Source organism: Tachysurus vachellii, chromosome 2 (genome assembly GCF_030014155.1).
Source record: "Tachysurus vachellii isolate PV-2020 chromosome 2, HZAU_Pvac_v1, whole genome shotgun sequence".
NCBI lineage: Eukaryota > Metazoa > Chordata > Actinopteri > Siluriformes > Bagridae > Tachysurus > Tachysurus vachellii.
The window spans coordinates 16570029-16593979 of record NC_083461.1 but is presented as its reverse complement, the minus strand read 5'-3'; the positions used below and the strand labels follow the sequence as shown (position 1 = coordinate 16593979).

Genomic DNA, 23951 nt, shown 5'->3' with positions numbered 1-23951 from the left:
CTTTCAGCAGAGGTCTTAAGCAAAAAGTCAGTGCTCTTGCTAAAAACCTCTGCTGGTGTATATGATCCTTTTGCCAAAGTCGCCTGCTCACATATTCTTTGGATTGGTGAGTTTCTTTAGAGTTGTTTACATCTTGGTTGTGATAGTTTATGGTAGGTTGTGGTCGCGTGTTTGCGCTCGCCGACGGCGCGTGTGTGTGTTGTGACGTAAGAATTGCTTGATGTGGCTCCGCCCACACCGGTGTTTGTGGAGCGATTTAGTCAGTGTGAATCACGTTCAGCCCACGGACTGTGAAACTCACTGCCCAACGGAGATGTGGACACAGGGACATTATAACACTGCTTTCGTTTCCTGATCGCGTCCATAATACAGTTTGTTCAGAAGATATCAGTTTGTTTTTACAGCCCCCCTTCACACCGCGGTGAATGAGCAGATCAGAGAGCTGAGAAGTCAGAGAAAGTAAGTAGCGCATCACTTTACACTTTAAACACTCACATGACAAATCTCGCATGACAAATCATGTACTGATATAAAGCGCGTCCCTCGTGCTGTGCATCGTTTAGCTGATAGTAGATTTCTATACTGACATCTTTATCATATTTGTCAAATGCTTTGGCACCAGCAGACGTCGGCTGTGTGCTGCTGATGAGAGACGCTTTATCAACTGATGCGTATATTATAACGCATAACGCATAAAGCATAGGTGCTTTAATTCGGATTAGAATTAGGATTAAATTAGGATTAGATTCCTCCGTAGGAATTTTCTCATCGCAATCTCGGAGCAATATAGTCAACAACGCACAGGATACTATGAAGATTATAGTAAGCCAATACTAACATAATAAAATGGTTACAAATAACAAGATAGTACGCAAGTAATATAAATACAAATATAACTCATGTTAAAGGCACCTCTCTAGTTAAAAGATACATACTGAGGGCACAAAAGTAGACTAGTAGTACAGACCCCAGTGACAAGGAAAGGTACAGAATGACTTTTTTTTTTTTTTTTGGAAAAAATATTTTCTTCTGTGAAAAAAAAAAGGAAAGTTTTTGAATAAGGACCTAGAACCAGCAATGAGGCATGATGTAGTTGTAAAAGGCTCTTTGGTGTGTACTTCCACTCATTAATGCAAGTTTCTTTTACTGTTTCAAGCTTTGGTCATTTTTCATACTTTGTGGTCACTGTTTCAGAACCAAAAAACACACATTTTCCACTTTAATAGGTACAGCCACATTTTTTTCCTGCTTTTGACTTCAGTTTTGTTCACCTGTCAGTTCTCTCCTACCAGCAAGCACTCGTCATCATAAAACAACCACCAAAACAGGGAGTGTGAATGCTAGCACATGCTTTCTTTAAGACATGCTGTATAGTAGCATTACACACAAGAAGGAAATCACTATCTCCCCTTATCTGCATGTATAAGGAACTCATTCACAGAAACTCATGCGTGCTAGAGTCACTGTGATTAACAGCAAACAGAGAGTGTGGCATCTTTCTCACAGTTATTCTCTCTTGATTCCCAGCTACACATCATTGTAGGGAGCAACTTGCAAGGTTGGGCCACTTCTGTTGGGCCACTCAGAAGCCCAGATACACCTATCTTTCAGTTTGACTTATTATTATTTATTGTTCAGGTAAACATGACAGACTGTAGCCATTTAATGTTGTGTGCAACCTGTGAGCTGTAAGCAGCTGGTTGATTTTTCTTGGTCGTGTGTGTTTCTGGTATAAATGTGCACTACATGTATAGAACACTATACACCTCAAGGCGATAGTATACAAATCTACCTTTTCGGTCCACCTTATAGGCACATTATCTCCCATTTTGTTTCAGTCAGACTTTGTGGTTAGCCATTTTCTGCCTTTCACAGTGTCAGGCAGTATTGAGCTCCATTACCATAAAACAGCCCATGGAAGATAACATAGCATAACATATAAACCTGAATCAAAGCATTGTGCATCTGTGACTGATGCCACTGGCCAACTTGAAGAGGTTTCCAGAGACAAGTTACTCAAGAGAGGTAGGGACAGGTGGAATGTTTCTTTTGGGAGCATGTGGAAAAGGATTAAAGTCTATTGAAAAATTTACTGGGAATGAAAATGAAGTACATTTAAAAAATGTTACCCACCTGTAAATAACATCTAGCTGGCAGAGGGATGTCATGTAGAGGGAGATTAGGATGCAGCATAGCAAAAAGCAAATATGTTCTCATCCATACATTGTCTTTACTATAATATGAAATGCCTGATCAAGAATTTGAAATTTGATGTATTGTTCTCTGAATTGATACTCAGTCTCTGATGTCAGCTTGATTTCTCCCATCATGAAGTAACGTTGAGGAAATGTGCACTTAACCGCTCACAGCTTACTATAAAGTCCAAAAAAAAATTATAATTTTCAACTGGATGTTGGATTTCATGCAGCTAATTTTAATATTATGCCAGGTTTACTCTTTAAAACACATGTACAATGAGGGTCTTGTATCCTCCTCTGCTGAAGGAATGACTTTTTTTTTTGACTCTGTGTTTTGTGTGAGTAAGTGTTTTATTGTGACATTTTTTAGGGTCTGGCTGTCTCCTCTGAGTGTTGAAGGAAACTCTCTCCTCACACCACCGCCACTAGTGGTCACACAGAATATAAGGTTACTTCCAGTGCAGCATCATCCTGCTTTATTTCTAGCATTTACATCATTCATTCTTGTCTTTTTCTTTTGTAAATACAAAGTGGATCAGTGGTCATATAGCATTAATATCTGCATCGGACATGATAAGTGCAGAATTGCAATGAAGTTTACTCTTGTGAATATATAACATTGTGGCATGTACAGATAATCACAAATCACTGCACAGTGACTAACAGCGTCATTCAAAAAATGTCTCAAATTTTTCTTGCAGGACTTATTGCTATGCAGACTAGTCCAGACCCATCCCACACATTGGATGGCTGCAGTTGTGAACTGTACAAATCTGTAGGCATTGCAATGTAAGCACTAGAAAAGCTTCTGAAAAGAGAACAGAGAAGACTGTTTTGTTATTGCTCACTCCTTTATGTGGGTGTAGTCTGGGCTTATGTTTTATGCCAGGCCACATAGTCATTCAATAGGTAGCTCTGCAACTGTGTTTCCATGGCATTGGGTTTTTTTAGGCAGTCTCTTTCATTATCCTCCATGCCAGGACTGTGTGACTGTTTTTGAAAGCTTTACCAAAATAAAGGTTAAGTTAAGAAATTTGCTGCAAAAAATCAAGGCATTATAATATATTACAGCTTTTTACATTAACCAAATTCTATCCATTAGGTGCAAAATTGTGCCAAGGTTTTAGACTTTCAGGTTTTAGACTTTTAGGTTTTAGGCGTTCAAAAAGTGACATGGAGCAGAGTTATTAACACTAGTGTCTCATTCTCTTCTTATGTACCTTCACTCTCTCTTACACACACACAAACACACACACACACACACACACACACACACACACACACACACACACCATCAACTACTGGATGGTGACTTCTGTAATGTTTTTGCCAGGCTATGGAGGGTGAGACTGTCCTGTGTTGTATGCCAGCTTTGTTGTAAAAGACCAGAAGGAGAATTAAGTCTTTCTATGCTTCTAACAATGCTGTAAATCAAATGCTTAATATTTTGTGAGCTTGTTTGGTGCAGCCGCTCTACTTTTTTCAATCCCATGTGAACAGAAATACACACATACAGTATACACAAACAACTAGTAGATAATCACATCCACCATACTGGATTACATTTTAGCAGGAGGAATTTGTAATCGTTGTATGGTAATTGGCATTGGCAGTTGATGCAATAAAACAGGTTTTTTCTTTTCTCTGTAGCTAGCATCATCTTTCTAGAGCAAAGAGACAATTAGTGCTATGCTTCTGATTTGGATCTCCATGTGACAGACAATCACGTGGAAGGCAAAGTCACATGCTTGGAAGAAATTCAAAAATTTTGTTTATGTGCATTTATGGATTTTAAAAACTGTTAGAAGAATAAGAACAGTTCCTTAGTTCCACAGGCTTCAGGAAATTAACCATAATCTTTTAGACTAATATCTGAAATGCAGATTCACAGCTTTAGCTTTAGCTGTGATATTGTGTGCTATCTGACAGGTTGATATTTCATAAGGTTGCGGTGAAACATCAGTTCTGACAGGGCAATAAGACAAGAGCTGAATAAGCAACTAATGATTTGAGCTTGCTTTGCTGCTGTTCTTTCACCTGAATAGTAGTTACTGTTTAAATACAGTGAACAAAAAGTCATGTGTACTGGTAAAGCCCCACCTTTGCCTTAGGAGAATTTATTCACTCTTTGATACATGATGTAACTTCTTTTATAGAGTTACAAAAAAGGGTGTTATAACAAGCTTCATGATTAATGAATAAATATTTCTGCATCTCTCAAAGAACAGTAAGTCCTCTATTATTCTGTTAGGAAATTTTAAATGAAGCCTTTCTTTCAGGTGACTGAGGGAGAAGCTGGTCCACAGATCTTGTTATTTGCACATGAAATATTAGGATTTACTTCTCAATTTCGCATATTCATGTGAAATATCCTTTTTAGTGGCAATTTCCCTCTTTCATCAGCGCTGCATCTGCGCTCAATTAAAAATGTATTTTATACAGCGCAAGCCAGCAGAGGAAGTGAATTTCACAGCTTGAAGATGCTTCATAAAGAGCTCCATTGTGGAAGGAGCTCTTTCCCAGACAATAACGTGAAACACTCCACAGAACTTGAATAGCTACACAGAGACACAGCCTTAGCCCATCTGTAGTCCGAAAGATAGATGATCTGAACTCTTCTGATGTGAGCCTGCTTCCTGTGCTAAATCTACCATGAAAGACATTCACTGTAAATCATATGTGACCAAGAATATTTGTTACCAACCGCTGTACATTAGGAGAGACAGTGATATTGAATTATTGTAAAGAATTAGCTGAAAGCTGATTGTGTGTGTGTGTGTGTGTGTGTGTGTGTGTGTGTGTGTGTGTGTGTGTGTGTGTGTGTGGTGCCCTGTGAAAGACTGGCCTGTGGTGTCACTGCATGTTTACATCCCTGACCAAGATTGAATGGCTGCTGAGAATGTAAGAATAAATGAATGAAGCAATGAATCAGTGAATGTTTTTCTCGATGATATATTTCCGATGAGACACTTTCAGTATGCTGCTTGCTCTAATGACTTGCTTCCATTGCTTATGCTGAATTAGAGACTGGTTTCAGGCTTCCACATTCTTTCAAGGTCCTCTAACTGTGTTTAATTCCTGGCTGTTCCTCCAATGCTAACATGCTATCGGATCTAATTTCATTTTGATGTTAGAAAAGTTTGTATACACTCTGATACCTTCCATTTATTAAAATGTGGCTGTTAGTTTTGGATAAATAAAATTTTTGTATTATAGTGTGTTTGCGTTTGCAGTACCATCTAAGAAGGGAATGATATACTCTGATATTACTGACTGAAAATCATCTGACACTTCCATAACTTTCAGAGTTATCTGCTTAAGCATTCTGTTATCAGCTCATTGTTTTTGGGTATGGTTGTCAGACCTTCTGTCCATCTGCTGAAGATCTGTTTGCTTTTTGAAGTTCATTGGCAGAGAAATATATTCACCTCATATTGCCTTCTGGCTTTGAAAGTTATATCACTGAGAAAGCCTTAAGAGTTTTCCACACTTTTTTGCAGCACATTTCATTACTCTGGATATGTGGAGCTTGAGTTTCTCTTTAAGCTGAAGCAAGTTCCCAATTCAGACAGCTGATATTTTTTAGACAGTGAACAGGTCTGGGTAGCTAATATTCCACAATCAAGTACAGATAGCCCACACAGTGTGTCCTCTTTAACACTGAGTGCTCCAGGCAGCCATTGTGCTGGAAAGTATTTAAATGGAGATCACATGTTGGTTAGGCATACGATTCAGACACTCCTCACAGCTTCCTCCAACTGAGAAGTGGCTGCTATCCAGTGAAACAATGAGACACTTGTCAGCATGTGAAGAGAGGGACCTGGAGTTTTGCCATGACACCTCTCAATGCCTAGCAGGTCTAGCAATATTGATATATCGTTCCCGTTTCTTGTTATGTATTGTTCTGTTATTTAATGCTTTGTCTCATCATGTTCAGAAGAGTCATATTACAGCTGATCAGGAAAGAGATAATATTATCTGTAGGATTCAATCCCAGAATACAATGTCCTCTTAGACTTTACAGTATTTAGTCAGTGTGCACGTGTCTGAGGAAGTCAAACTTATCTGGTGCTATAAACGAATGCCATCAGCAGACCGTCTGAATCTAGAAGCTTGGCATGACCAATCTTCTCAGTCCTACTTTCAGTAGACTAGAAAAAAAGGGATGAAATTGTGGAGAACGACTTTGCCTGTGTTAAAATATGTGAGGCAGTTCGTAGCATGTGTGTACAGCACTCTGCCAAGCTGTGTGCCCAGACTAACAAGCAGATGAAAATCTATTTCAGCACCCACTTTATTGGTTCCTGAAGGCACATGGAATTTTTTTTTTTTTTTTTTTTTAGTTATACATGCTGATTGTCAGAAGTCTATTCTTTCACACAGAACGACTTTGCTGTATTAATAACATGTTAACCTTTGTTAAAACACAGTGCAGAGCAGTAAAGTGAAATACACTGTAGCGTCATATTTGGTATTAAACAGACAAACTTTCCAAATAGCAGGTATGCTAATTAATTTTCTATAGTTAGTAGATTTCTATTTAATCTAATTTTTTTAAAAGAAGAGATGACATATAATTTGTGTTGAGAATAATTTAATGAGTCTTTTGTTTTGGATGAGTGAACATACTAGTGAATACACACATATTTGAAGGATTAAATAAGCCAAAATTGATATTTAGATGGCAGATTCTTCTGCAGAGTTTAAACTAAAGTCATTTCTAACTTGATGGAAAACAGTTTGCATGACGTTTGGCTGAGACAGGAGAGCAGCAGCACCTCTGCACTTTCAATTCCTGTAACCGTTTGTTACGTTGTGAGTTGTTATAAAAAGGCATTGTGGTCAGTTATGAAACTGACAGGCTCTGTATGAGGTGTTCTGTGCTTATGTATTTTAACCAAACCTATATTTACTACTATGTTAGATGAATAAGATCAATATTTAGTAAATCATTTTACCTCTTTTGTTACATATTGAGCATTTTTGAGCAGATTATTGAGCAGATTTGCCGATGTCTTCTGTACATTTTCCATGAGATACTTACCAGTCTTCTTATCAGTCTCTTGAAACTCCATAAACTCAAACAGGCCTTCGATATGTGTTGATGTTCAACATATAGAAGGTGCTGCCTATCAATTGCATGTGAACGTCACGTCTGTGAAATAGGGTTTTTATGAAAATTTGTAAAATGTTCTTCTGCCTATATGTAAAGCTAACAATACAGTATGACATTTTATATAATGGTAATTACAATGGATCTTCAAAGCACATTTATACACTCACCGGCCACTTTATTAGGTACACCTTACTAGTACCGGTGTGGTCCTCTGCTGCTGTAGCCCATCCGCCTCAAGGTTCGACGTGTTGTGCGTTCAGAGATGCTCTTCTGCATACCTTGGTTGTAATGAGTGGTTATTTGAGGTCCTGTTGCCTTTCTATCAGCTCGAACCAGTCTGGCCATTCTCCTCTTACCTCTGGCATCAACAAGGCATCTGCGCCCACAGAAGTGCCGGTCACTGGATATTTTCTCTTTTTCGGACCATTCTCTGTAAACCCTAGAGATGGTTGTGCGTAGATCAGCAGTTTCTGAAATACTCAGACCAGCCCGTCTGGCACCAACAACCGTGCCACATTCAAAGTCACTTAAATCACCTTTCTTACCCGTTCTGACGCTCGGTTTGAACTGCAGCAGATCGTCTTGACCATGTCTACATGCCTAATTGCATTGAGTTGCTGCCATGTGATTGGCTGATTAGAAATTTGCGTTAACGAGCAGTTGGACAGGTGTACCTAATAAAGTGGCCGGTGAGTATATGTATTGCCTAATCAGTTATCACAGTCACAGTCTAAGCACAGGCTCACCAAAACTGAGCAGTTGAAGACTGTAAAAACTTTTTTTTCTATCTTTAACTGTCTAGTTTGGGTAGACTTGTGCCTAATGTAGTCACAGAGTTCTGTTCTTGGCAACAAGAGTGGAGCCCAGTGTGGTCTTCTGCATTTGTGGCGCATCCATCTCAGTATTTAATGTTTAGTGTAGTTATTTGAGGTACTGTAACCTCTTCCTGGTCATTCTACAGTGAACTCTTACCTCAACAAGGCATTTCTGCCCATACCACTATCACTCACTAGATTCTTTTTTTTTTTTTTTGCACCATTCTGTGTAAACTCTAGCATGAAAATTCCAGAAGATTAGCAGTTTCTGAAATACTCAAATCAGCCTGTCTGAAATCTACAATACTGTACATGTGTTTCTATTAAAGTGGCCAGTGTTGTATACAAAAATCTAGACTTGTTTTCTCTCAGTACATCTCATACAAATGGCTATTGTTATTCCTTTAACGTTTCTTTGGATGATACGTAAATGAGAACAAATGTCTATTATCTCATATAATGAATTCATGAAGTTCAGACTGAGTTCAGAGGGTTTTTTTTTTTAAAAGAGGTCTGGATTGTGTGTCCTCATTTGTGTATAATAAATGCCAGACAGTGATTATCATGGGTTGTCGTTAATGGAATTACTGATTTGAGATTCCTCAAAGTTTGGACTGCCTAGGCGAACAAAAACCTATATAAACACGAATCTGAAACACAGTGAGATAACATACACAGGGATTTCCATTTGGTATTGGTCACAGTTCAGACTGATGTTGAGGAGGAGCACAGGCAGAGGTGCACACTGCTCACAGGAAGGAAGTGTTTGCCAACTGAGGTCATCTATCACTGTCCAGAAACTAAGGACATCTGCTCCCACGCTCCCTAAATTCCCAGTTAAACACACAGACCCAACATCTCACCACAACATCTGGCTTTAGTAAAAACACTGGCCTGCATTACAACACAGCATAGAGCTCCTCTATCAGGAAAGAGGGTCACACATCATGACAGAAGGCAAGCCAATGTTATGACGGAGGGATTATTTGGAGTATGGACTAGTGCACATCCAGATGCTTTAAAGGGAACCAAAGTCCAACATGTCATTAACCTTAAGTCTGTTAAACGGATTTTTTTTTCACTACAACATCACTGTGCTGTATAGAACAAAATTTTCAAGAATACGGCTAAAACCCAAAAACTGCATGGTGTTAAAATTGAGAGGAAGTGTTGGTCTACTTGTGAATATGACTTCTTAACATTGTATAAACATTCTGGTAAATAAGAGTCTCTACTTTATGACTGTGTACTTTGGGGTGGAATATTAACCTTTCAGTTGTGTAATTGTTTCTTATTCATAGAGGAAAATAATTGTGCACTCAACAGAATATACTATGTGCTAAAAATCAGAGATCTACCAGCAAGAGCAGAGGCAAAAGTGATCAAGAATTTATGTATATTACTTCACTTTAAAAAAAGAAAGTATACTTTAAAAGTGTACATTTGTCTGTTATTTATATTCACAATCAAGAAAAGGTCATTCCGTGAAGTTTCTTTGTAGGGAAATGTGGTTTGCAGTAGGATGTGGTGAGATTTTTGCCAAAGGATGCTATTTCAAGATTTGTTTTTCCTTATAAAAAAAGTTTGGTTTCATATTCCTTTGAAAATATCACTTTAAAATATGAGTTTACATCAAACCAGAACTGGTGGACATTTTATGCATTTTATGTCTCATCCTTCCATGTGGCTGGTGCCATAGTCTATTATCCAAAAGACTTGAAATAGTTTGTGGTAGTCAGGAAGACTGACTGGTGAACCAGTTGGTGTTGAATAGCACATAGCATGTTGGCTTTGGCTGAGTCACTTGGACTTTTAGTTCTTGGACCAAGCTATTTCAAAGCAGGACAATACTTCCAGTAACAATAGTAAAAATTGTGCAGTTTGTGGGCCTTTGATTTGGACAATGTATGTCTTTATGAAAAATATAAATAGCACTATCATAAATGCTTTTTGAAGAAGGATTTTGACTTCCTTGAATATCTGACAAGTGCTGGAAGACTGATTTTCTATAACAATCTAGATCTGTGTGTCAATAAATGTGTCTGCAGGGAGGAAAAATCTCCATCTGGCCATTTATCATGCTTTGTATGACAATCACTGTTCTCTGAGTGTGTCTTTCATCACTGGACATACAAATACAATTTCTGGCTTATTGAGCACGACAGGAGAGACTGAATGGCCATTACATAGTGTGGCTGGCATTTTATGAAATGTTCTTTTGTTCTTTATGATGCTTGCTTATTGTGCCTTGGGTCTGTTGTGCTGTTTTGACATGTCAATGGGTTTTCTCAAAATGGTAAAAATCTGACAGAGCAAATATGTGAAATGCATGAATAACTCAATAGCATATACTTCTTCAATGATGCATCAATTGTTTTCAGTTTGCGGAATATATAATTCACTACTACACGGTGGCCGAGATTGTAACCAGAGGCGGTTTTGATTCTCTGGTTTTTGGCACACAGTGCATGGGAAAGGGATCATAGTCATATTATAATCATTCCTCATCTCAGGCTAGAGTTTAGAGTATGGAGAGCTCAAAGAAATGCTATGGGTAGGATGATGACTCCAAGGGCAAAAAGGAGGTAAGGGCAAAAAAGGCAGTGAGAACCAGTATCAGGTGCCCAAAATTGTTTATTGTTATTTATTGTTAACTCCCAAGGATATGAGAATCAGGCAGAGGTGGGAGTAAGTCACACATGTGCAAGTCACAAGTAAGTCTCAAGTCATGAATGTCAAGTCAAAGTCAAGTCGAGTCTTTTTTAAATATTTGTCAAGCAAGTCACAAGTCTCAAATTTGCGACTTAAGTCTGACTCGAGTCAAGTCGAGTCCCCCATCTCTGAGTCATTTAACTCAAGTCTGAGTCAAGTCTCAAGTCATGAAAGTCAAGTCAAAGTCAAGTCGAGTTTTTTTTTATTACTTGTGAAGCAAGTCTCAAGTCTCAAATTTGCGTCTTAAGTCTGACTCGAGTCGAGTCATATGACTCAAGTCCCCCATCTCTGGAATCAGGATATTCACCTTATTTCACATTTAATAATTAAAACTCATCATGACACTGCTACAGTATCCTGTGACCGTATGTCCATTCAGATTACTCTTTCACTTTTTAGCCATGCAAACAGGAGAGCTGAAGAGCTGTGATATATCTGTATCGAGTGATGATATATCAGTACCCTCTAGTGGAAGTGAAGAGAGATGCCAATTTGTTAGTAACACTGAAACCAAACTGTGTTCTATTACCTTTCAATTTCATTTCACTGCATGCACATGCATCTGTGTTTGTGCAACTCTTCATTTATCCAGACTATTTGCAACACTCTTAAATTGATGTATGGTTTTTGAGGTGGAAATGAGATCAGCAGTTTATCATGCAGTGATGCTTGAGTCATTAGAGGTAAAACTGTATGTACAGTAAGGGTAAGTAATCTGACTACCAGATGGAATGAGAGGTAATGGTTTTTATATAAAACAGTGCTGTGCTGTGCTGTGCTGTGCTGTGTTGGTCAATGGCTTTTGCTCATACAATGAGTGTTTCCCCGTTGCTGTTTTCCTCCAGCTGGCAGACGAGGGGAGAGGAGATGAGCATGGCTGAAACTGATGAGGAGAGCAGCAGTCAGCAGCGGAAGAAGCCACCATGGCATTATCTGGATTTCCCCAACCCACAGGGCCCCACAGAGGAGCTAAACAACTACATACTGGTACTGAAAACAGAAACTGAAGTTTCTCTGCTTGTATTCTGTTTACACGTGTAATAAATATTCACATATTACATGGACCATGGACCATGGACCATCACTCAAAAGTTGTCAGGACTATCTTTCAGCCCTTGTAAAAGGAAATAAATAAAGTCTTCTGACAGATAATAGCACCTCTGCCTGCTTGGTTCTGTGAATATGTTGTGTATCTGTGACATTTACAAAAGTTTCCATGTCAGAACATATCTACTCACTCAATTAACAGTCAATTTTTAAATGTTTTTCCCTCATATATAAAAAGAATATGCATTCAGTGTAATGGTTATTGCATGTGACTTCAGTGTTCTGTTCTCTCTTCTAGCCTTGGGCACGTAACAGTCTGTATCTGCGCAGTGCCAGCGTGCCCACAGAGAACATCCAGCTCAGATTCCCAGTTGTGGATCCCTACACATCTCGAAGACCCTCAGTACTGCGCAAACCTTCCCTTTCACAGACCATCAGGAGGTATGGGAACGGATAACAGATGCGCACGCGCAAACACACACACACACACAGACACAGGTATTAATCTAAAAGGCAAACATTAACATGAAGGAGCATATACTGTACATATTTATTTTTTGTATTTCTCACAGGATATAACATCTGAGATATAAAATCATTCAGTTAAATCTGCAGTCAGAAAAGAGTGTGTTTTGTGCAATGTGTAAGAATGTGCAGTGTGTCCTCTTTTGGCTGTCTGTGCTAAACTATTTTCCAACTTCCTTTTGTAACCATTTAACTTTTAATTTCTAATTGCTTTCTAAAACTGTTCCTCTAACCTCTCGCTCTTTCTTGTTCCCCATCTCTCATTCTCTTGCTGGGTCATGTTTTCAGCCCTACAGAGAAGAGGGTACGCTTTGAGCAGATGAGCACAGTGTTGGTTAATGGCCAATGCTCCTCTCGGCTTGAGGCCACCAGGCGCCAGTCGCTACCCCATATTGTCCTCAGGTACTGTAGTGCTTTGAGTGACCTGCAGGATGAGGATTACATACCTTCCAGTCACCACTGATAGCATCTCGCCCCATTCACATTCATCGTACATCTCACTAACACACTGCCCATTCAAAGACATAGACCAGATCACCATGTGTTCACTGGGTTAAATGTTTAGCTCTGCTGCTTGGTATGCTTCGTGGAAAATGTATTAATCTTTGTGAGAGCCATGTGGTGTATAAATATTAAGCAGCCCAGAATACAGCTGTGTGAAACTAGGCAGCCTTTCAGAGTTATGTGAGCACTTAACTCTTACTTACATGTTGTCGAAATCCATCATTCTCAAAGTGGTGTCTGTGATGTATAGAGAGGAAGTCTTTGTATAGACAGGAAATTTTTTTTTAATCTCAGTGTTACAGTGGTGGTGATTACTACCACTATCATAGTTAATATCGTATAGTTTATAATGTCATTATAGTTATACCCTTAATCTAAGGCTTAATTACATACTTGCCTCTATTTAAATAGGTGGATTATGACAAATATCATAAGGGGTTAATGGATTTTTTACACTGCTGATTCAGTTGACTTGGGAACAGAGTAAAAAAAAAAACAGATGTCCTCAGAGCTTGTTTCTTCCTCAGTGGGGTTTGACAGGATTAGAGATTAATTATCGACTGGTCCAAAAGCATGTGGTCTGCCAACCTTCAAAGACATGAATAAGGAAGTATAACCTGCATGAGCTTGCCTTGACTTACTGTCTACTTTCTATGGCAGACACACACCTCTGAGAAATTCATTCATTCATTCATTTTCTACCGCTTATCCGAACTACCTCGGGTCACGGGGAGCCTGTGCCTATCTCAGGCGTCATCGGGCATCAAGGCAGGATACACCCTGGACGGAGTGCCAACCCATCGCAGGGCACACACACTCACATTCACACACGCAATCACACACTACGGACAATTTTCCAGAGATGCCAATCAACCTACCATGCATGTCTTTGGACCGGGGGAGGAAATCGGAGTACCTGGAGGAAACCCCCGAGGCACGGAGAGAACATGCAAACTCCACACACACAAGGCGGCGGCGGGAATCGAACCCCCAACCCTGGAGGTGTGAGGCAAACGTGCTAACCACTAAGCCACCGCGCCCCCCCCTCTGAGAAATTTGATAAATAAATTCTTTTTACATGCTAATGGTTGACATGATTCATAATATCAGTGTAATCTTGTCTAGAGTGCTGCCGTAAATGGCTTTATGTCTTATTTACAAAAAAAAAAAAAAAAAACTAAACTGCCATGTTTTATCATAGCAGACACAGACTTGCTGACAGTAAGGCCATGAAATGTTAGAAATGACTGAAATGATATTAGGTTTAGTGTTTGTGTCGACAAATTATGCGTGGTTGTGCACTACAAACATGTTTTTAAATCTACAGTGCCTAGTATTTTAGTTTGCTTTCAGGCAGAGGCATGTCTGTACTGTCTTTTTTAACACACAAGCTGGTATTTCAGAGGGTGTTTGCACAAGGCTTAACAGAGGGGTAGTAGTTAGCTGGGCAAGCATTGTGACAGAGTCTGAGAACACTCATCTTTAAAGTACACCACATAAGATATGTCACACTGCCAGAGCTTTTCAGTTTGTGACAGTCCTTGCAGTGTCCTTCGATCGATGACAGACTCGACCAGGCCCTCATGTGCTCAGTATGACCTTTTAAGCATGACATTTCTATCAACTGCAAAGGAAGGAACTTACAGCGAAGCTTTTTTACTGAGAATTGAACAGATTTCGTGGAATGTTTTTGTAGAATTATGTGCACACTTTTCTCATTTATGCCTTCTTTTGTTCTTTTCATTTCTTTCCTCGTGTGTGGGCTCCACCTTGTTACTGTAAGCACTTGGGGCAACTGTACTGTAATGGAGTATAACTTAATTCATGAGGCTTATTTTTCAATTTGTATTGATTTCTGCATTGAAACTATTTGTTACCTGCTTTTGTTACTTTGACTTTATTCATATTTGATTCCAGCATTTTTCTTGTTCATGTCAGTGTTTTTCAAAAATCTTTCAATGCCTACATAATTGAAAGCTTTAGACATAGAATTCTTCAGGCATTTTTGTGTAATTTTTTCTAAAGAATCGGGTACATTTGGTTAATACTCCATAACTATAAACCATGTGTGTATATGCTGTATATATTTTTAAAACTGAAATTCTAGAAATATCCTTCAAGGAGGACAACAATAAACTGGACTCATATCTCCACCCCTACATTCTGCCCTAAAAGGCCTTCTTCAGCTGGACTCTGTAATGACACACAGCCTGTTATTACTCTATGTCCTTTACTCTAAACATTTCCTACATCCTCCCACTCTCCCCAGTTTACACACACAATAAACAGAGAATGAGAAAGAGAGAGAAACCCAGGTTAGTCAGTCTAAATATAATAACTTCAGTCATGTACAGTTTTTGGAGCATCACTTCTGTCTAAAATTCTGTTCACAATTCACTATTTACAAACATTTTTGACTTGTAAAAACTCACAAAAGATGTTTCAGATGTTTTAACAGCAAGCTGACTAGTCAAGAGTGTTTTGGTTTGTTTCATAACAGATACGATTTATATGCTAGCAGTAAGACACTTTTCAAGTATTCCACAGTATTCATTATGCTGTTGGGCTATGCTTAATATCCAGGGGCACAGCAGACTGGTTTGGGGTCAGTAAAGACATTGACAGCACCCTGAAATGGCAGAGGAAGAGCTTACGCCACTGCAACCAGCGTTATGGCAAGTTAAAGCCACAGGTGCTCCGAGAGATGGACCTGCCCAGCCAAGACAACATCTCTATAACAAGCACAGAGACTCCACCACCTCTTTATGTCCCTCCAGTGCACCATGGCATGCAGAAGGTAAGATGTTTATTATTACTAGGAAATGTATATTGTTCCGTATCTATTGGTATGATTATTATGGGTAATGCTTCATGTGCAGCTATAGTATGTTAGACTGTCATGCTTTCTGCACAAATACTGTAAATAACTGTAAATAGAGTTCTTGTGCTGCGCATTAAAAGCACAACTCACTGTGCTGTAGTGAGCTGCATGTTGTTGTTTTTTCTTTGGTCAACTATTTTCTTCCAATTTATCTATTTTCTTGAATGTATGAATGTCATAACATCAAGTTTTTTAGTTCTGGCTTGTCAGATATTCTGATATATTTGTGTGTGTTTGTGTGTGTGGCACTTATTTATATTTGTATGCAATAAATATAGGGGGGCACGGTGGCTTAGTGGTTAGCACGTTTGCCTCACAACTCCAGGGTTGGGGGTTCGATTCATGCCTCGATTCATGTTCGATTCGTGTGTGTGTGTAGTTTGCATGTTCTCCCCGTGCCTCGGGGGTTTCCTCCGGGTACTCCGGTTTCCTCCCCCGGTCCAAAGACATGCATGGTAGGTTGATTGGAATCTCTGGAAAATTGTCCATAGTGTGTGATTGCGTGAGTGAATGAGAGTGTGTGTGTGCCCTGCGATGGGTTGGCACTCCGTCCAGGGTATATCCTGCCTTGATGCCCGATGACGCCTGAGATAGGCACAGGCTCCCCGTGACCCGAGGTAGTTCGGATAAGCGGTAGAAGATGAGTGAGTGAATGAATGAAATAAATGTACATTTTCAGTATACTAAATACTCAAGACCATTGTAGCATTAGAAGTTAACTGTTGCTTTTTTCACCAGCAAAGGCATTTTCCAAAATTATTCATAGAATATATGAAACAGTATGATGAGTCACTAGCAAAGACTTCACTCTACCTGAACTTACAGAAGGTTTTTACTGTTATGTCAACAAGAAAGTTGTCTATTGGATGTGTACACTGAACTTCACTCACTTGATTAGGGGTCTTGCTTAAGGGTCCAAGCTTTGAAGTGTTGGGGAATAAACCCCCAACCATGTGATCACTGACCCAATGGGCAGACTTTTTGTGGCAGTGGAATTTGAGCTCATGCCCTCATAGAGCTAAATAAGCCCTTATAAATGTGAATATATATGTAAATATATGTGTATGTGTATATATCAGTTGTCATGTATATGTAGACAATATTACATCGTAACAATGTCTTTAATTATTATTATTACTTATCATTATTGCTATTATTAGTGTGAAGCACATTTGCTTATCTTCCTCCTGCTGCAGATTGTGGACCCACTGGCTCGGGGCCGAGCCTTTCGGAACATGGACGATATGGATGCTTTCAATGGAACGCAAACTCCTGGAGCTGTCTCCCTGTGCTCTCTCACCAGTTCTCGTTCTGGTTTCAACCGGCTTCCACACAGGAGAAAGAGAGAGTCTGTAGCCAAGATGGGCTTCAGAGCAGCTGCAGCTCTCATGAAGGTCAGAGATGGAGTTTACTCTGTGTCTCGGATATACGGTGAGGGTTAGACCGATCTACTGAAGCTCATCTCAACTGTGTAGAGTAAAGTAAAGAACTGAGGGACTGTTTGAAATTTCTGTTTGATGTCTGAGCCAAGAAATGGCTATCTAATAATAGTGAAGAATAATGACTAAAATAGTAGTAGTATAGTCTTTTTTTTTTGAACAACGAACAATGTAATGTAATAAAACGTTCCTCTTTAGTACAGTCAGTGATCACTACAGCAATTTCAGCAAGATTTCTCTTTAAAAGTTTTAGAAAATTGCACTGTGTTTTTACTTTCTGAAGATTTTTAGAATGTTACATAGAATTTGATTTGTAACTTTTTACCGAATATGGTTAATATTTATATGGTTGTATTTTGATCAAAATCTGTGCTGAGGAAAACCATGCTTAAGGCTTCACTTGCTGCAAAATGTTTGACAACCCCTGTACAGGTTTGCTCAGTTAATAGACAGGAGAAATGTTGTACAGCGGATCTTCGGACATCTGCAACAGCAGCTTTGCATTTAAGACATCTTGCCATATTTGTTGTGTTTGGAGATGATAAAGATAATGAACATGCTGCTTTCAGGGTCGTTCCATGAAAGATGGCACGATGCGACGAGTACACCGACGGAGCTTCGCTGTAAACAGCTTCATGGAAGATGACACAGGAGAATTCCTAGATGAAATGGACACCTCCTTTTTTACAAGGGTGAGAATAACAGCATTATTTCCTACTCAGGCCTACAGTGAGCAACAGACGTTATTCCTGATATCTGTATTACCAACACTGCCACCCACTGGCTAGTCAAAGTAAAAGCACTTCACAACTAAGATCACTGCGATACTAAATCTGCAACCGAATCAACTTTTACTAATAATGCATAATATTCCGTAATAGCTCATTAAGAAATATGTCCATAGCCACATTTAATAGCTAAACTCTATACAAACATATTTTTTTCATGATTAGGAGACGGTTTTTTTTTTGTCAGACCTCTCCCTATCAGTGTTTCCAAGTAGTTGACACTTTTTTGTGATGACTTCTCAGAATATGGCACCACATGAAGTGACAAAAATAAGAATAGGACATCTGTTTTTTTTTATCTGCTGCTTTACCACTTCCAATTAATTATAATTAAAAACAAAAAAATCTGATCAGCATAGCTTTTCAGTTGAGGTGCAACTGCATCACACTGAGACCACACAAAAACTACAGCACTAAAGAGTGGATATAAAATTCAGGACATTCTAGACAGGTGCTTTATAGATGGCTTAGTTTTTTCTTTGTTTTACTTTTTTATCTCTTGTTCTTTGTATACAGTATATCTATACTAACCACTTGAAAGGCACAAATCTTCTTTGACTGAGTCCTAAAATGCGGTGTCATTTAATTTCCTCTTTTCAGTCCCTGATTTTTGATTATGTCATAGTGTTATAGTTTTGTTGGTATAGTACATTGTGTAACTCATTGGGTATGATAGTACTCATTCTGGAGTCACCTACTTGCCTGAGGAAGAGATTCTTGTCAAAAAAAGACATTCAGAAATCTCTCGATTAAAAATATTAATGTAGTGCTTTATTTTACAGTGAATAGCACACTTGTATTAGGAGCTACACTTAATAGGATAAAGCTAATTTTAAATTTTTTATTTACTGAGCTTTTTAAGAATAACATACTATCTTATCTTATGCTAACATTGTGAAATTACCTGGTAGCATAGCTTTGTAGTAAAGCTGTGTGTGTGTGTGTGTGTGTGTGTGTGTGTGTGTGTGTGTGTGTGTGTGTAGGATGGTCTGGTACAGGAGGAATTATCCACATATGCAGACGACGTGTTTGAGTCGCCCTCTGAGGCTGCCATTCGTGAGAATGATGCAAACAAAGTGCCCTGTGAGACAGATTTAACAGGCAGTGCCCTGGGAAAGCCAGAGTTAGAAAGGAGTCACCTAATGCTGTGAGTCCCCATCTCCCTCATCCACACATACAAACACATGCATACTCATGGCCAGCTGTTTGTTTATATATAAAGCTTATTCAGAGTAATTCATTCAAATACTGTCAGCCATCAGACAGAGACAAACAAGACTGGAATCTAAACACTTACAAAATGAGCATTAAGTAAACTTTAGACTGAACTATAACAGCTAAATATTACTGAGGATCGAATTATTTTCACCTATGAACCACAACTGCATATTCTCCTTATCTCTGTATCTGAAGGCCACTTGAGAGGGGCTGGAGGAAAGGCAGGGATAGCTCTCTGGTCCAACCTAAAGTGCGCTTACGCCAGGAAGTTGTGTGCGCGAGCGGCCAGAGAAGGGGACATCGGATCACGGTGCCTGTTTCAAAGCTCTTTGCCCATGAGAAACGTCCTTATGGCCTTGGCATAGTGGGAAGGCTGACCAACCGCACATACCGCAAGCGCATTGACAGCTATGTGAAAAGACAAATAGAAGACATGAACAACCACAGGCTGGTTCTTCCTTTGATTAAAAAAAAAGAAAATACATTACATATTACAGCTCATTTAAGCATTTACATAGTTCTATGTGTATTTGAATACTAACTTGTGTTATTCTGTAGGCCTTTCTTCACATATTGGATAACATTTGTTCACTTGATCATCACCATCCTGTCAGTTTCCATTTATGGCATTGCACCTATTGGCTTCTCTCAACACGAAACTGTAGATTCTGTAAGTCAGCAGAGCTGCTTATTATATATCAGTTTCCTTTTCTCCAATTGCATTTACAATTTATGACATGGTTTTTCTGTTCCAGGTTTTAAGAAATAAAGGCATTTATGAGAATGTCAAGTATGTGCAGCAAGAGAATTTCTGGGTTGGACCAAACTCAGTAGGTTTAATGCCTTTAATGTCTTTCCTTTACTAATAGTCCAGTTGTTGCTCAGTTGTGGGGAACAAAAGAGTTAACCAGAGATTCACTTCATGGCTGATAGGTGGCACTGATACATTTGGGAGCCAAATTCTCACCATGCATGCGCCAAGACCAGGAGGTGCATGACCTGATCCAGGAGAAGAGAGAGAAAGAGCGCCACTCAGCCTGCTGCGTCCGAAATGATCAATCAGGCTGCGTGCAGACCTCTCAACAAGAGTGTTCAGTCAGTGCCATTATTTAATTCCTCACTGGGATCCTGCTATGGAAATAAATATTTATGACCTAGAATTACAAAAGGCTTAATGAGTGGGCAATTAAACCCCAATTTTCATAGTGCATCACAATATTTTGATATGACAAATGCCAGTTATAACCTAAGTTCAATTATATTTTATATTTAATTCCTACAAATATGTATTGTGTAACACAATGTAAAAGAAAAAAGTTAAATATACAAAATGTAAAGCAATACTCATGATAATATTATAGTATTGTTTCAGTTCATCATTAATATAAATCATATTGATATTATATCATACTACATATCTCTCACTCTTTGTGTCTAAGAGTACATTGGCTCTCTGGGTAAAGTGGCCCCAGCACACAAGTGTTCCATATCTAAATGGCAAATTACGCAAGTACGGCTCAGTTTGTCACCAAGACCCAAGGTAACACATTACACGCTTGATTAAAATAACTGAATGGTAGCAGTATTCAGACAAAATGACTGATGGCTCTGTTTAATGACATCAGGACGTGTCTGGAGCCAGCCTCTCTCTCACCTCATGAGTGGCCTGATGACATCACCAAGTGGCCAGTGAGTATGACTCAGTCACCAGACCTGTGATTTTAGTACGCTATTATTTTTTATTGGAAATTATTTGTAGTTGTATTTGTACCCATGCAAGCTGTACTATTTCATTCACATTGTTCAGAATTGTGATAACAGATACTGCCTGTCTTCTTTCAGATCTGCACCAGGCACAACAGTGGAAACCACACCAACCTGCCACACATAGACTGTGAGATCACAGGCCGGCCATGCTGCATTGGAACCAAAGGAAGGTGAGGTGGAGCTGCAGGAATACACAGATGAACTCCCAGACGTGTATCATTATTTTCAGCACATAATTTTTTCTGCAGGTGTGAAATCACATCCAGAGAATACTGTGACTTTATGAAGGGTTATTTTCACGAAGAGGCTACGCTTTGCTCCCAGGTATATCACATCTCCCACTGCTGTCTGTTTGTTAGGAACACAGAAAGCTTAATGCTGTACTTGTTTTTAAACATATAGTCCTCACACAACTTAACCAGCAGAGGGTGTACAGAGCTGCAGTCCAGTTGATCTCAGACTGTTAGACAAAATCATAGTTGATCCACCACTAGGTGGAGGTTAAACTAGTAGCAGTTCTCTTAATCATGCTTTTCATCAGGTGCACTGCATGGATGATGTGTGTGGCCTGCTGCCATTTCTCAACCCAGAGGTCCCAGATCAGTTCTATCGCCTGTGGCTGTCTCTCTTCCTGCATGCTGGGTAAGTGAGACATCTGAGAACACTTTCTAAAATGTTTTGAAGTTATCAACATTATATTTGTATTTTAAGCTAACCTTTATGTTTTTACTCAGGATTTTGCACTGTCTTGTGTCTGTGTGCTTCCAAATGACCATCCTGAGAGATTTGGAAAAACTAGCAGGATGGCTTCGAATATCCATCATCTACATCCTCAGTGGCATTACAGGCAACTTGGCCAGTGCCATATTTCTTCCTTACAGAGCTGAGGTACAGTCATTCTCTTAAATTCTCAACACCTGGGAGAATCTGAGCTGTAATGTGATGGACACAAAGAACTAACTTTGTCCTCTTGTATTTTCATCAGGTTGGTCCAGCAGGCTCTCAGTTCGGCATCCTTGCCTGTCTGTTTGTAGAGCTGTTCCAGAGCTGGCAGATCCTGGCACGACCGTGGCGGGCCTTCATCAAGCTGCTGTGTGTGGTTCTCTTCCTTTTCGGTGTTGGCATGCTGCCATGGATTGATAACTTCGCCCACATTTGTGGCTTCATCTCAGGCTTCTTCCTCTCCTTCGCATTCTTGCCTTACATCAGCTTTGGCCGAATGGACACGTACCGCAAGCGCTGCCAAATATTGGTCTCACTCACAGTCTTTCTGGGAATCTTCTCAAGCTTTGTGGTGCTCTTCTATGTGTATCCAGTCAAGTGTGATTGGTGCGAGCTGCTTACCTGCATACCTCTGACGGACAAGTTCTGTGAGAAATATGACCTCAATGCTCACCTCCACTGAGGCCTTAGAGAGTGGAGAGCAAAGACAGAGAAAAAAAACAGAGACTTGTGAAATGGTTTCCAATCCTTTAGCTCTAACTGACATTTTTGCTGTATTATAGTCTTTATCAATGTGTATTTTTACATGCACTCAATGAAGGTATTAATTTCATGGGATCATTGAAAGGTCCTCTCAGAGGAAGAGAGATAATCTAAATGCCTCTAGTGCCTTGTTGATCAATACCAACTGCTGCCATCTCTGTGTTCCATTAAGTCTGAGCACTTTTGTTCTTAACCTGTAATATGTACACTGCTACTTAAGTAGTGCATGTCTGGTAGTGTTTTAGCTACCTGATCCCTTGTAATACACAGTCCAATAAGAGTAAACTTAATACTCTGTGTGTCATATTTATTTTCTGTTGATCAGAATATGTTCAGAATTCCATTCACTTCAACTCTTCCTTCATTTCAGTGCCTAATTACCTAATGTAATTATCCATTACACTGTCCATCTACAAGGGCTATTTTCTCTAGACAACAGTATGAGTGTTTGTTATAGTGTTAATCGGTAAGCAGATTTTAATGCTGTTACCATACAAGGACGATGTGTTTGTGTGTCAGGGGGAGGTATGTATTTTGGGATGGCCATGTTGTCTACCACAGGCTGAAGGATGAGCTCCAATCTTCATCGAACGCATCACTGCATTAATAGAGTTCCATCTTCACGGCTCACCGTCTCTCTCGTACCTCCTTCGATAAAAAGCTCCTGTCTATTGTGTGCTATGTTAATTTCAACCCCCACCCTCCCATTCCCTACTGTAGCACAACACAGCACAACAGAGCCTGTGTTAGTTTAGCCGAAATGGTAATTAAGAGGTAGCAAATGAATATGTGTGCGTTGGGCTGCAGGCTGCTGAAGTCGCTTGAGTGCTCTTCTGCTGATGATTACAGGTCTGCAAACAATGCCTCTGTGATGCTGAAGGCTCAAATCCATCCTCAGGAACAAGTTACCACATTTTCCATCATTTCTTGTCTCACACCCTGTCCCCCTCTCCCTTCTTTCCCGCTACTGCTCAATCGTCTCCTTTCCTCTTTCCCAGTTTAGGACAATGGAACAGCTGAGAGAGGCAGCCCGTGCAATCACCGCTTTTTAGTAGCTCTATACATCAAACCCACCCCGGCACTACAGAGGAAATTAGCCTGTCTATTCCCCAGCCCCCATGCTCTCCATGCTCTGCCCTATAGAGATGGTAATTTTAGGGTAAGAGGTCCATATCGCAAATCATTGATCAGCATCAAATCAGTGTGTGGCGAGAGCTTCTCAAATCCCCACCACTTCAGGACGACACAACAGCCATTTGTTGATTAGCGGCAGCACTCTGCCGAGGTACAGATCATTGTAAGCACAGGGATGGCCTGTGTCTTTTCTGGCACTGCCCTCATCTCTGACTTCCATTCTTCTTTTTCATCCTCAATCCAAAAAATTTCTATTTTTTTCCTCAATACATTGTGTCACTAATGAGATGTTTGTCAGTGTGTTACAGTGAGAATAGCTCTT

The 23951-nt window shown here is 39.6% G+C and overlaps 1 protein-coding gene across 2 annotated transcripts; it reads left to right on the top strand.

Moving 5' to 3' along the window:
* The first annotated feature begins 246 nt into the window (after positions 1-246).
* Positions 247-22785, top strand: rhbdf1b (rhomboid 5 homolog 1b (Drosophila)). Of its 2 annotated transcripts, XM_060860112.1 has the most exons (19): positions 247-459; positions 11687-11828; positions 12187-12329; positions 12702-12815; positions 15501-15714; positions 16995-17192; positions 17807-17929; positions 19009-19172; positions 19439-19690; positions 19802-19913; positions 19999-20073; positions 20177-20338; positions 20683-20783; positions 20869-20932; positions 21086-21180; positions 21259-21334; positions 21552-21652; positions 21745-21898; positions 21996-22785. In XM_060860112.1, exons 2-19 carry the CDS (start codon positions 11709-11711, stop codon positions 22413-22415), a joined length of 2688 nt encoding a protein of 895 aa, XP_060716095.1. In that variant the 5' UTR covers positions 247-459; positions 11687-11708; the 3' UTR covers positions 22416-22785. The 2 variants fall into 2 exon arrangements, with proteins under 2 accessions (XP_060716095.1, XP_060716104.1); XM_060860121.1 differs by lacking the exon at positions 12702-12815.
* Positions 22786-23951: the final 1166 nt, after the last annotated feature.

Excerpts from the sequence above, each read along its gene's own strand:
- rhbdf1b (XM_060860112.1), top strand. The coding sequence starts at position 11,709 with ATGAGCATGGCTGAAACTGATGAGGAGAGCAGCAGTCAGCAGCGGAAG. Across the intron at positions 19,914-19,998 it reads AACACGAAACTGTAGATTCT|GTTTTAAGAAATAAAGGCAT; the intron begins GTAAGTCAGCAG and ends TTTCTGTTCCAG. Across the intron at positions 20,784-20,868 it reads GTTTGTCACCAAGACCCAAG|GACGTGTCTGGAGCCAGCCT; the intron begins GTAACACATTAC and ends TAATGACATCAG.